At 44.5% G+C, this 13,141-nt stretch overlaps 3 protein-coding genes and 1 pseudogene across 3 annotated transcripts; all 4 read left to right on the forward strand.

The window, feature by feature from the left end:
* The first annotated feature begins 549 nt into the window (after positions 1-549).
* LOC123126476 (uncharacterized) lies at positions 550-751 on the forward strand (annotated as a pseudogene).
* Positions 752-3,056: 2,305 nt separating this feature from the next.
* Positions 3,057-4,577, forward strand: LOC123125850 (putative D-cysteine desulfhydrase 1, mitochondrial). Its single transcript, XM_044546297.1, has one exon. It carries the CDS (start codon positions 3,117-3,119, stop codon positions 4,323-4,325), a length of 1,209 nt encoding a protein of 402 aa, XP_044402232.1. The 5' UTR covers positions 3,057-3,116; the 3' UTR covers positions 4,326-4,577.
* A 1,850-nt stretch (positions 4,578-6,427) lies between these two features.
* Positions 6,428-7,490, forward strand: LOC123125851 (uncharacterized). The gene is made up of 2 exons (XM_044546298.1): positions 6,428-6,813; positions 6,971-7,490. Exons 1-2 carry the CDS (start codon positions 6,741-6,743, stop codon positions 7,090-7,092), a joined length of 195 nt encoding a protein of 64 aa, XP_044402233.1. The 5' UTR covers positions 6,428-6,740; the 3' UTR covers positions 7,093-7,490.
* Positions 7,491-9,767: 2,277 nt separating this feature from the next.
* LOC123123348 (cytochrome b-c1 complex subunit 7) lies at positions 9,768-12,293 on the forward strand. The gene is made up of 4 exons (XM_044543840.1): positions 9,768-10,021; positions 10,121-10,278; positions 11,178-11,225; positions 12,034-12,293. The coding sequence occupies exons 1-4, from the start codon at positions 9,916-9,918 to the stop codon at positions 12,100-12,102; spliced, it is 381 nt and encodes a 126-aa protein (XP_044399775.1). The 5' UTR covers positions 9,768-9,915; the 3' UTR covers positions 12,103-12,293.
* Positions 12,294-13,141: the final 848 nt, after the last annotated feature.

The raw sequence follows: 13,141 nt of genomic DNA on the forward strand, positions 1-13,141 counted from the left end.
TTCTATAATTGGGTAGAAATTCAAATGCGCGAGTCCTGCTGATTTCGAAAATAACATGCTAAACTTTCTTGGTGAGAACAAAAAGAAAAGGTGCGCACGAATGCTAGTAACCTACCCAGACATGGCGACTTCTACATTGTTTTGATGTAATAATGTTTCCTACATTTACTCAGGATATTTGAGAGCACCAGAACTAATATTTGGGGCAACTGAATATACTACTGACATTTGAAGAGCTTCTGAACTGTTATTAGTAACAAAAATGGAAAGCTGATGCAACGAAAAAGGAAAGAAAAGGCCATACTTCTTCTTTTTTAGGTAGGAAAGAAAATGCCATACGAAACTGATGTTTCTCAGATGGGCCGGCTATGTCTATTTAGCAGGCAGCAGGCCACGAACCTCACGGGCCAGCACTTACGAGTCCTTCTAAAAGCTCCCACCGAGGGGGCGCTGGCGCTGCTGTGCAGCAGCATGCCTAACATTAGTCCCACCTCGCCAGTTTACAGGGAGCAGAACCAGCTTATAAGCCGAGGTGCGGCACCAGGTAGCAAGACCTTACTTGAATAGGATCTGTTCTATAGGCTCGTACCGCTGCATCCTTTACCAATAAGGAGGGAAGCACTTAAGTCTGGTTGACGCATTCTGACCTCTGGGCCAGAGCGTGATTAACGGCCAGGATTTCCCGATGGGGCAAGGATCGTTCCTGCCTGGCTTGCCTGTGCAGGGTGGCCCAGATGTTGTCTGACAGACTACCAAAAATATTTTTTTTCAGAAGTATAACTGAAGATTGAGGGATGAAAGACAACATAACTGACGACGGAAGGAATGAGTAAGAGTGGAAAACTTAAAAATGAAAGACTGATAGCCATCCACCTCTTCCTCCTATACCCCTTCAATGTCTCATGAGTGATGGCTAAAAGAGTGATAACTAAGTAATTTACTCAACAAAGAGAGAACAATGGATTAACGAAAAAAAGTGATGGCTAAAACAGGAGAGTGAAATCTGAACAAAAGACCGGGGACAAAACAGTTACCAACTTTATGCACATACGCTAACTCGGTTTTATCAACAATTCTTGTAAAGTATGACAAGTTTTTTAAACTAAAAAGTATAGAAACTGATCCTAAAGCTGAGAACAGTAAACATGATGGTCTGAAGACTAGTAGATAGCTAAACTCTCATGACTAAGGACTAGTAATTAAAACTCAGAGGTTCTGGCTACAATTGGTAGGTAGCTGACCTCGCCCGACAGCGCCACCTCCAAATCAAACTTCTATTTTTCTCTTAGAAAAACAGTATAGAAGTTCTCCATGTAGGGTGCTTCTGTATGACCGTATTGATAATCGACCTATCGCTGAGTAGATAAGAAGAATAGACTGAATTCTGATATGAGCCTTCTTTTTCTAGAAAATTATAACTGACAGAAAAGCAAATGAAATTACAAAGTTTGAAATCTAATCTGAGCCTTCATGTTTCTAAATAAATTATAACTGGCAGAAAAAGAACAAGAAAATGCAATGACTAGTGATCAAAAGGTCAAAAAGACCAAAAACCGCTTACTGACTAGTGATTTTTTAACAGAAGATTACTCATTATTGGTGCAAAACAAAACTCCACTTGTAATGAACTAGCAATAGGCAAATGAAAAAGCTGCACAAAAACTACTAGCATAGATGGTTGTACTAAGCCATCAAAATAAAAAAGCAGGGAGTTAAAGCTAGCAATAAGCACCAAGCACTGCTTGAAAGATTGTGGACTAATCCATATAGATGTGTAGTTCTTCACAGAAAAAAGACAGTGATAATCTTCGGAAGACGTGTTAAAAAAACAAGTCTATATTCTGTTAAGAGAGTTTACTACTAGAAACTATGTAAGCAAAAAAATGATTCGAGAGTAAAATTGGTGAAATTATCCTAAAAATGATTAACAGTAGTTAGTCTCCCCAGAAAACAAAATGAACCCCACACAACTAGTTGGTAAGATGAAAGAAACAGCCTCACGAGCATTACACTTTCACATTGCCATATAAGCATCAACAAGATAAAAAAGAGCTACTGTCCACGGTATGAACAATGAAATGGACCGGTAAAACACCACCACTAGCCACAATATGTTACTGTAGCTTACTTCTAGTTGCCTTTTTACCAATTTTCTCTCTCTCTCTCGATGATCAGGGGCTCTCCCCCCGGCTCCGTTTTATATAGAATGAAACCTCAACCATACATTCCAGTTCAGTTTTTTTGGTAGCAGCAGAAAGTAAAACAGCAAACTCACTCAACTCTGGTCTAAGAAGTAAGAACAGCACTGTCCAGATACTGGACTCGTACAGCCCACATTTTCAGCAGTTATGACCATACTAAATAAGCAGCAGGAATCAAACACACGGAGGGAACAGATTACATACAGCAGTCAGGCCTGATCACATGAATGCTACTTATCGTCGAGCTCTGGATGCATCCTTAGGAAGTCTACCAAAAATTCATGTCTGCCTCAATTAAAATGGACCCATCTTAGGCAATGCCAACCTTGCAAGAATCTGAAACTGAGTCACAAAGCCGAACAGAGGAGCAAGGTTGTGAAACAAAGCTCCCGTCCTGAATCGAACGGAGGGCCAAGCACACGACCGACTGGCAAATCAAGCCATGGTGCTCGCCGACAGTCGACTAGGTGGCGCGCATCGGCGCCTCCGGCCGCGGCGACGACCGGCGGATGAGACGAGGCACTGAGCGAATAGGACACAAAATGGCGGAGCTCGCCGTACCTGCCTCGCCGGCGACTCACCACTCGCTCGTGGCAGGGCCAATGGGGGAGCCCCCGCCGTGCTCCTCTCCATCCCCTCCATTTCCTGCCTCGTTCCCTCGCCGGCAGCTCGCCTCCCCGCCCTCGTCCCGCTGCGCTGTGACAACGGTGAACTGACACGCGGCTGCCTCCGCATAAGGAAAAAAAACGGTGGACGCCCTGGAAACTGGGCCGGGCTTCAAACCCGTTATAAAACGACGCCCGAAGCCCACATGAGCGATAGGCCCGACGGACAAACCCACGAGAACATCGCTCTTTGACTCAAAAAAAAAACGAGAACATCGGTCTGAGATTTCAATCCGCCGCCGCCGGAGCAATGGCGCTCAGCACCTGCGTCCTCCCTTCGTTCTCCCCCCAGGCCGCCGTCCTACGCCGTACGTCCACCGTCGCCAACGCTGCTGCAGCCTCCCGGATTGGCGGCTTCCTCTCCAGCAAGCCCTACGCGCCGCCGCCCTGGGCGTCGGGCCTCTCCCACGCCCCGTCCCACACCTTCACCCTCGGCCACTTCCCGACCCCGATCCACAGGTGGGACCTGCCCGAGCTCCCCAGAGACACCGAGGTGTGGATCAAGCGGGACGACCTCGCCGGCATGCAGCTGAGCGGCAACAAGGCCCGGAAGCTCGAGTTCCTCGTGGCGGACGCCGCCGCGCGGGGCGCCGACTGCGTCGTCACCGCCGGCGGCATCCAGAGCAACCACTGCCGGGCCACCGCCGTGGCCGCCAAGTACGCCGGCCTCGACTCCTATCTGATACTCTGCACCTCCAAGCCCCTCGTGGACCGGGACCCTGGTCTCGTCGGCAACCTGCTCGTCGAGAGGCTGCTGGGCGCGCACATCAACCTGGTCTCGCAGAGAGAATTTTTGAAGTTCGGGAGCGTGGCTCTGACTGAACTGCTGGAGAAGAGGCTCCTGGAAGAAGGCCGGCGGCCGTACGTGATCCCTGCCGGCGGATCAAACGCACTGGGGAACTGGGGATACATCGAAGCAGTCAGAGAGATTGAGGAACAGATTCAGTTATCTGGCGGCGATGTTCAGTTTGACGACATTGTCGTCGCGTGCGGCAGCGGTGGGACAGTCGCCGGCCTCGCTTTGGGATCCCAGCTGAGTAGCCTGAAGGCCAAAGTCCACGCCTTCTCTGTCTGCTATGGCCCTAAATACTTCTACGACTGTGTTCAAGGTCTGATCGATGAGCTTCAGTCTGGTCTCAACTCACATGATATAGTCAGCATTGAAGATGCCAAGGGCTTGGGTTACGCCAGGAGCACGGCCGAGGAGCTTAGGTTTGTGAAGGATGTCGCCGCGGCGACAGGCATCGTGCTCGATCCGGTCTACACCGGAAAGGCGGCGTACGGTATGGTGAAGGACATGTCAGATAATCCAGGCAGCTGGGAAGGGCGACGGGTCCTCTTTGTGCACACCGGTGGTCTCCTTGGACTGTATGATAAGGTGGATCAGTTGTCGTCTTTGGCCGGGGGCTGGCGCAGAATGGACCTTGAAGAACCTGTACTCCATGCAAATCTCAACTAGGAGGAAAAGCTTGAATCATTTCCTTTTCTGTCAGGATGACCTGATTTGCAGGGCTAGCTTTTAACAAATTGATACTGAGGTTGAATTTTGCGAATATTATTGTATTAAAAGTTTAAAAAAAATAGAGAATATGGAAAGAGTACTTACCAAATCTTTGGCTGTTGCTTCTAGAGTCCATTGGAGAATTTAAAAAGTTTCTCCCAACTGCGATAGATGTGGAGATCTTGAAACTGACGAACACTTGTTCTTCAACTGTCCCTACTCCAGAGCTACTTGGTTTCACTCTATCTAGCCTTTTGAACTGAGATCCACTCTGATGATAATTTTATTCATACTATCCTTTATCAAGCACCTGAGTCTTCTGTAATTGACCATTCCCTCTATCTTCTGTGGCTGATGCAGAGTCTGATGTATCAAAGTGCAAAGCGTAGCTGATGCAGAAACTCATGCTTTATTTCTGGCCACACATATGCTCGATCAGCTTCAAATCAATAACCACACCCTGTTATCTGATGAAATGGCTGTTAACCAATGCTTCATTTCTGGCCACACGTTGTTCTAGCAACCAATGCTACAGATTCCTATATGCCGTCGGTTGAATGGCAACTCAGGCCAACAATCTCTTTGATCAGATAAATGGCAACTCAGGCCAACCATCTCCATGCCATTAGTGCAGGATTCCTTCACATATCTAGAGATTGAAATAAAGAGGCTGGTAGATTTGCAAAAGGAAGCGATGATTGGAAATAGGAAATCTGTAATTTGTATGAATTCAGGTCATGCTTCCTGCTCTGTTTTCTTTCTTCTGGGTAATCAGGCTTATGGCATAATAATCATGCATGTAACATACATGTTTATCTAATCAATGAATACCCCTGAGGGTGTTTTCCTTAAGAAAACAGTGTGTTTAGAAACTTGCAAATTTTACACATACCATTTGCTGTCTCAAATGAAGGTTAATTTGTACTGAATGCTGGGTTGAGCCCGTGAGGCGTAACACAGCATTAAAAGGGATTTACTACATTGTACTCCTCTGTAAAGTGTGATCTAAACGCTCTTATATGTCTTTATAGAGGGAGTACCGATCAAGCAAATTTTATATTAAATTCTCACATAAGGAGAGTATAGGCTTGCAGTAGTGAAAACGTTTGGCTACTAGACATAAAATATCTGAAAATTAGATGTTAGTTTAAGTTTAACACATAATTAACTAATCTCAACTTACTAGCATACTATGGTAAATTGCGTGTGTGAATTCCAACTCTCCTAAAAGTAGGTAAGGCCATGTTTCATACTTGTAAAACTGCACCACCCAAAATCAGCAACCATTTACTTGTACTGAAAGCTAAGAATACTGAACCACCATGATATACCAAGACCAGCCACCAGTTTTCTAGTGTATTCTGGTGAACTCTTGTGCTACAAGTTAAGCACATTTAGTTCATGGGCTGCTATTCTAGAAAAAAGAAAAGTTCATGTGCAGTCTTCATCATTATATAATATATAGTGCCACGATAGTGATGATGCCGGAATGCAATTCTTTTGTCTTGGAAGTGGGGATTTCAGATTTGGCAGCACTCACTCACATTATTCTTTGTCATGTTTCATACTTGTAAAATGTGTGTGAATTCTCCCTTCTATAAAGCTAAGGTACGCCAACCCTTGAAAAAAATATGTGTGTGAATTGCAGTGCTCCTAAAAGTAGGTAGAATCATGTTTCATACTTGTAAAATTGCACCGCGCAAAATCAGCAACCATTTACTTGTACTAAAAGCTATGAATATTGAACTACCATGCTATTCCAAAACCAGCTACCATTATTCAAGTACGCTCTTGCACTACAAGTGTAGCTGCCATTACTAAAAACTAAGAATAGTTGATTTAGCAAGTACTATTCTAGGAGAAAAAGAAATTTCATCTGCAGTCCTCCGCCAGTATAGATTATGTACTGATAGCGATGATGCCAAAATGCAGATTTTTTTTGTTTTTTGCTGTGGAGATTTCAGAATTGGCAGCACTCACTCACATTATTCTTTTTCATGGTTAGGTTTGGGGCCGGCCACGGCCTTGTCGAAAGGGGGAGGAGGTAGGAAGAGTAAGAAGAGGAAAGGGACAAGATACCAGAACAAAATGGCTGAAAAGCACCATGATTGGGTTGCAAGGAAGGAAGCCCAAGACATGTGGCAGGAGTGGAGGGGAAGAAGGGTACAGTGCACTGAACTTCACCTCGTGCCAAAAAGCAGGGCCTGATTGATGGTTACTTCCTCTCTAACCTAGACCCCTTTTTGTTTCCTCTCCTCTCCATACATACATCCCTGCCTTGCAGCCTCTGCTCTGCTCCCTCATTTCACCCCACCCCACCCCACCCCACCCCATGAGGCCATAACCCTCGGGCTCTATCATCAAGGCTTCCTCATGGGGTGGCTCCGCTCCCTCTTCTCCCCTCTGAGGAAGATCATGGTGCGCGCGCATTCGGCGCGCAAATACCGTAAGATCGACCGGCTTCTCAACTTCTTCGCTTTGTTGTAGAAATCTTGTTTTCTTCTTTTGTGGCATTGTGGACAGTTGGGGGGAATGGGGCTCTGTTTCTCTTCCTTGTGCCATTGCTGTCTGCTAGGCACTGACATTGTTGTGCTTCTTGGCAGGGAGGGGGATGAGGATCCTGTACAAGGACGTCAAGTCCTGCGAGGACGAAGATGTGCACGTCCTGTGGTCCATCCTGGTCGACTCGCACCGCCACCCGGCCATGATGAAGCTGAAGCTCTAGGACGGCCATGATGGCGGCGCGAGGTTCTCGCCGTGGAGCCGCCGGCCATCATCTTTCGTGTGGAACTGCACAGTTTCAATGGCAATGCCGTCTGGGAAAAGACGAGCAGATACTTTCCTTGTGTGTGTGCGTGTGTGACACCAGTCTGATGTGTGCATCTTGTGACTTTGTGGGTGAGGTTGAGACGTCGCCTTTGCTTTGATGTGAGTGTGAGGTTGAGCTGATGTATCTGTATATATAGAAAGCTCTGGGTGCCTTACCTAATGGTATTGAGTTTGGTTTCTTTTCCATTGATTTTTGCTCAGTTATAATTGGTCGGTTGACTTGTGTGTTTGTATTTGTATTATACTCCCTCCGTTTCTAAATATAAGTCTTTCTAGAGATTACAATATGGACTACATACGAATGTATATAGACATAGTTTAGAGTGTAGATTCACTCTTTTTTTTTCCGTATATAGTCCATATTTGTATCTTTAGAAAGACTTATATTTAGGAACAGAGGGAGTATGTGTTTGCGCTTTCAATTGTCTCTGGATATTTGTATTATATATTGCTGTGTAAGGATTTGTATGGCAGAGACATTGATGTCAAGATTGTAAAATAATGCGGTGGCTCTACCCATTTTGGTAATTTATTTAATAGCTACCTAACTAATCGACCCACACATCTTGCATAATCTGAGAAGTAACAGAATAAATGCGTTAAAGGATTTTTAAAGCTGGTTCAGGACAAAAAGAAAAGCGATTTAAAAAAGACAAGTTTGAGAACTTCCACGGCACATCAGAATTTATCTCCTTTTAGAGCTAAAATCATATACATTTTTGTAAAAGACACAAATACGGCGCGGCACACGCGCACGTTGTCACGTCGCCATCACATCAGCATAGACGACATCCGGCGCACATGCGCAGTTTTGTACGGCGGACTAACGGCCCGTCACGCACTATGATCAGCTCACTCATGTTTGCGCTTTACCTTTGCTGTGTTGTAGATTCATCATTCTATGATAAAATACTAAGAGCATAAATCTGTTTTTTTAAAGCATAATCCATCCTTTCTTAAAAAAAGAGCATATTTCACATAAATGAATCTTCTATAATCCAATGAGGCCTTAAAGAAAAAAAACTTCTTTAGTCAAAAAATATATATATTTTTAGAGGAACCGAGAAGCTTCATTGCATAATGTTCAAAGGGATACAAGCTATGTTCGGAGGGAAGGCGAGCCAGATATTTCGCCCACACTCCAAGCTACAAGCAACTTTAACTCAATTATGAGCCTCAAAATAACATGACCTAGGGGTGGAGCCAACGATATGGATATCAACTTTCGTAAAATAATGCACTGAATCTTAACCATTTTTTTATTTTACACTGTAGCTAGCTAACAAATCAACCTACCGTCCTGACTAATCTGAGAAGTAACATAATAAAAGTGTTAAATGAATTTAAAAGCCAGTTCGCAACAACAAAAGAAGCAATTTAAGAATGCAAGTTTGAGAACCTCCACGTCACAATTGAAATTTTGACCCTTTTAGAGCCCAAATCATGTATATTATTGTAAATGACACCAACACGGGGCGACGCACACACACGCTGTCACATTAGCACGCGCGCGCGCAGGCGCACACACACACACCATCTACATGGCGCGTGCGCAGTTTTGCACGGCAGACCAACGGCCCGTCATGCGCTATGACCAGCTCACTCACTTTTGCGCTTTCCTTTTACCATGTTGTAAATTCATCAATCTATGAATCCCCGCAAAATTCATCAATCTATGATAAAAACTAAGAGCATCAACCCGTTCTTAAAAAAATAGCATAAATCCATTCTTTTGAAGAAAGGAGCATATCTCGCATAAATGATTTTCGCTATAACCTAAAGAGGTATTAGAGGGAAAAGCAACTACTCTTTTTAGTTGAAAAACAACTTTTTAATAGCAGCCATAAGCTTTATTGCACACAAGGATACAAGCGAGCGGAGGGAGTCGAGCCAGATATTTCGCCCACATTCAGCTTTGACTGAATTATGAGTTTCAAAATTAAGCAATGTGGATGTCAACACTTGCAAAATAATGCACTGGTTCTTACCATTCTTTAAATTTAATAGCTGGCTAACTAATCGACCTACACGCCCAACATAATATGAGAAGTATAACAGAGCAAAAGTGTTAAAAGGATTTAAAAGCCAGTTCGCAAACAAAAAAGCGATTTAAAAAGATAAGTTTGAGAACTTCCACGCCATGTTGGATTTTTGCTTCTTTTAGAGCCGAAATCATATACATTACTGTAAAGAACACCAACACACGGCGCAACGCGATCCACGAGCACATTGTCACGTCTCCGTCACATCAGCGCACACGCACACAACATCTTCATGGCGCACACGAATTTTTGTATGGCAGATCAACGGCCCGTCACGCGCTATGACCAGCTCACGCACGTTTGCACTTTACCTTTGCCGTGTTGTAAATTCAGTAATCTTTGATAAAATCCTAAGAGCATAAATCATTTCTTATAAAAAAGCATAAATCCATTCTTTTGAAGAAAAGAGCATATCTCACATAAATGTTTTTTTTCTGTAATCCAAAGAGGCTCTGAAGAAAAAAACAACTTTGTGAAAATAAGCGGTACAAACTCATTGGCCCTACCCTTGTTCCGGCCCATTTCACACACTCTCTCAGTCTCTTTCCTGCGACCCCGGCCCAAGAGGGAAACCACAACCACAACCACCCCCCACCTCCCCTCCTCCGCTCGCCAAATCACAAACGCCGAAGAAGAGAGGAGACGAAAGGGGATCGCCGCCGCCGCCGCCGCCGAGGATGACGTCGATGCTGTCCGCGTTCTCGTCGTGGTTCGTGAACCCGCGCCGCAACCCGCTGGCCCGCATCCACATGCTCACCATCTCCAACCGCCTCAAGAACTACGGTAATCTCCGATCCGATCCCATCCGATCCTTCGTCGTCTCAATCGTACTGTAGATCCGGTCTCCGCGCGATCTGAATGTTTATGTGATGGTGGTTCCAGGCCTGAGGTACGACGACCTGTACGACCCCTACTTCGATCTGGACATCAAGGAGGCGCTCGGCAGGCTGCCCCGGGAGGTGGTCGACGCCCGCCACCAGCGCCTCAAGCGCGCCATGGACCTCTCCATGAAGCACCAGTACCTCCCCGACGACGTCCGGGTACGTCCCTCTCCCTGCCCCCTCCCGCCCTCTAATCTGCGCGGATCTCTCTCGATTCGCGTGTCTCCGGTTTGTTGGATGTGGGGATGGCGTGCGGATTTATCCGATCAATTCTGGCCTTCTCGAGGGCCTGTGCGGTAGCCGCGATTTCTCTATGTGTTATGGCTGATGGTTGCGCGTTTAGTGAAATGAATCGGGAAAGTGATGTGCGTAGTGCATTTCGGTTGCATATGTGGTCTAGATGTTCCATTCGGTTCATCCACGCTGCATTGCAATTCGCACTGTGGTTTGTTGTCTAGGAAACCGGTGAATTAGATGCTGGAGATTTCAATAGTTTGGAGGAGAGAAGTTGTACACAGCAATTATGGAGTTCATATTTGAGTGAGAAATGGTCATGGTTTAGGTTTGATAGAACTTTGAAATGTTACATGAGAATGAGAATAAAGGATTAGGTTTGATAAAGCATAAAATTGTTGAAATCTATTATGTTATACTAGCGAGTCAGATTATTGTCCACATTTTTGCATGGTTTAATTAGTCTTGCGATCTTATCGTGTCATTTTTCAGTATGTAGTTTAAATCCCTATTTATGATGCTTCGATTGTTTCGAGGTTCATATGTATTTTGGTGTACAAAGTTCTTTCTCTGGACGCATTTTGCTTAGATGGGTTTGAATGAATACCCATCCTGTTGATTTATTCTTCAGTGCTGAATATGTTTTAGATTATTTCTCCCTGAAGATCCATTAACCCATATGGCCTGTGATGTGTGAGAAACATTCATTATGAACTAACTATTCTTTTAGGTTCAGTAATCAGTTTTGATTACCATTACACTAGCTATTATCAAACATACGTAAGACACACAGGTCTTCTGAAACCTTTACTTCTTCTGTACAGGCACTGCAGACACCATTCAAAAGCTATTTGAGCGACATGCTGGCTCTGGTAAGTGTATTTGCTGATGATTGTCTTTTGTATTGTCATGTATAAATAAGTTATAATATTCTGTATGCTGCTTTGAACTATGTACCCACTTCAAGTACAAGCGTGCTACATTTCGGTCATGCTGTAGAATTCAGCCCTTGCACTTTTCTGCATCAATGTATTTATGCAACATGTATAGATTAGCTTCAACTGGCAATCCGGACGGAGAATGGACCTTCTGATACAAACTCATTTGTCTGATTTGATGAATGGAGTGGGTTGATCCGTCATCCCAAAACCATTGGATGGCCCCATGATTTGGCAATCCATCATAGGATGAGATGTGATGCCTCAAATTAAACACCCTATGTGTTTTATGTAAAGCAGTTTCATCAAGTTCCTCCCTAAACCATGCTATCTTGTAGTTTTCTTATCCTTTGCATCTTTGACCCTATATAAACATTAAGCTCGCGCCTTACACCTTTCTTGGTCGTTTTGCATTTAGAGCATGTTTTGTCAGATGAGTAGTTAAGTACAAGATGGTACAGGCGTACAGCCATAAAATTTGTGAAGTCATGATCTACGTATGTAAGGTGTGACTAATGTGTAGCATCCTTCTAACACCTCTGCCAACTTAGTTTGGCAGTTCCTAGAACTAATTATTATTTCAACATACAAGTATTTCTCCAAACAAGACTGGTGTTAACCTAAAAAATTCCTGGGCTTTAAGCCGATGATTTGATATTATCCTGCGAAGCTATTTACCATTTCAATACCATTAAGGTCCGTTCCAAGTTGGCTAATGTTTTGATCTCACATTCTGTTGCAGGTGAAAAAGGAGGCAGCAGAGCGTAAAGCACTGGGAGCCCTTCCCCTCTACGAGAGAACCCTTCCTTGAAGACATTTTTCCTTGATATGCGCCACAGCTTTTGCTCCTCGTAGCATCACAATGCATGAAATAAAATGCAGATTATGACACTGTTCCTCCTTCCGGTTTCATGTCCATGGCCTGTAGCTCGTGCCCCTTCCCAAATTAATTGCGACAGAATTTCTGTTGCTGTTGCTGATATAAAAGTTTGTTTTGGTTGACGGAATTGTTGCTATAGAAGTCTGAACAAGTCTGTGCTCTTGGGCCTTTTCCGTTGAGCAACTGTTTGTTGTTTGCTTCCGGGTTTACGCTGCCTATTTCTACAGAGCTGTGGTGCTAGTGATCTGCTATGTGCTGTGAATTGTTCTTCCGAGCTTGCCTAGAGATGTTTCTCTCTCAAAGTTCTACAGTGGAGTAAACTAACTACTAATTGTCCTAGTTAAAACTTGGAAGAAAATTCAAATATGGAAATCACCCCGTTGCAGTACGTTATGTTGTTTCCCTCACGGATGTTCTTCCTTGTCTGTTTCATCTCCATTGGGTCAAGCTTGCTCGTGAAGGATGCCGGTGCTCTTGCACATGACCCCCGCTTGTGCTTTACGTCTAGTACGCTGATGTGCCTTCCCTATTTAGGATCATGCACTCATCTAACACATGTAGTGTGCACGTCAGGCCATGGTGGCCTAGTGAGGCTCCATTAACGTGGATTGCTGATCGGACAGATGGATCAGGCATTTGGGTAGAGCCGCATGGAGCGATGGGCAGGTTTCTCATCGCCGGTGAGAGAGGGATCTGGGCTGTGGTTGTCGGAGATGGGTGCGGAGTCAACTGGCTGGAGGTAAACCAAGCTTAAAAGATATACTTTTCAAGATGATAACCTAGTTTGTTTTGGTATAGAAGGGATTTTTATAGCTTAAAGGAAATAGTTTAGTCCAGTCACTAGTAGAAAAAGGGCCATTTGTCCCGGTTCATAAGGCTCATCTGTCCCGGTTGGGGAATCGAGACTAAAGGGTCGTTACTAATGCCCTAGTCCTTTAGTCCCGGTTCTTATACCAACCGAGACAGATGG

Source organism: Triticum aestivum, chromosome 5D (genome assembly GCF_018294505.1).
Source record: "Triticum aestivum cultivar Chinese Spring chromosome 5D, IWGSC CS RefSeq v2.1, whole genome shotgun sequence".
In the NCBI taxonomy this organism is placed as follows: Eukaryota; Viridiplantae; Streptophyta; class Magnoliopsida; order Poales; family Poaceae; genus Triticum; species Triticum aestivum.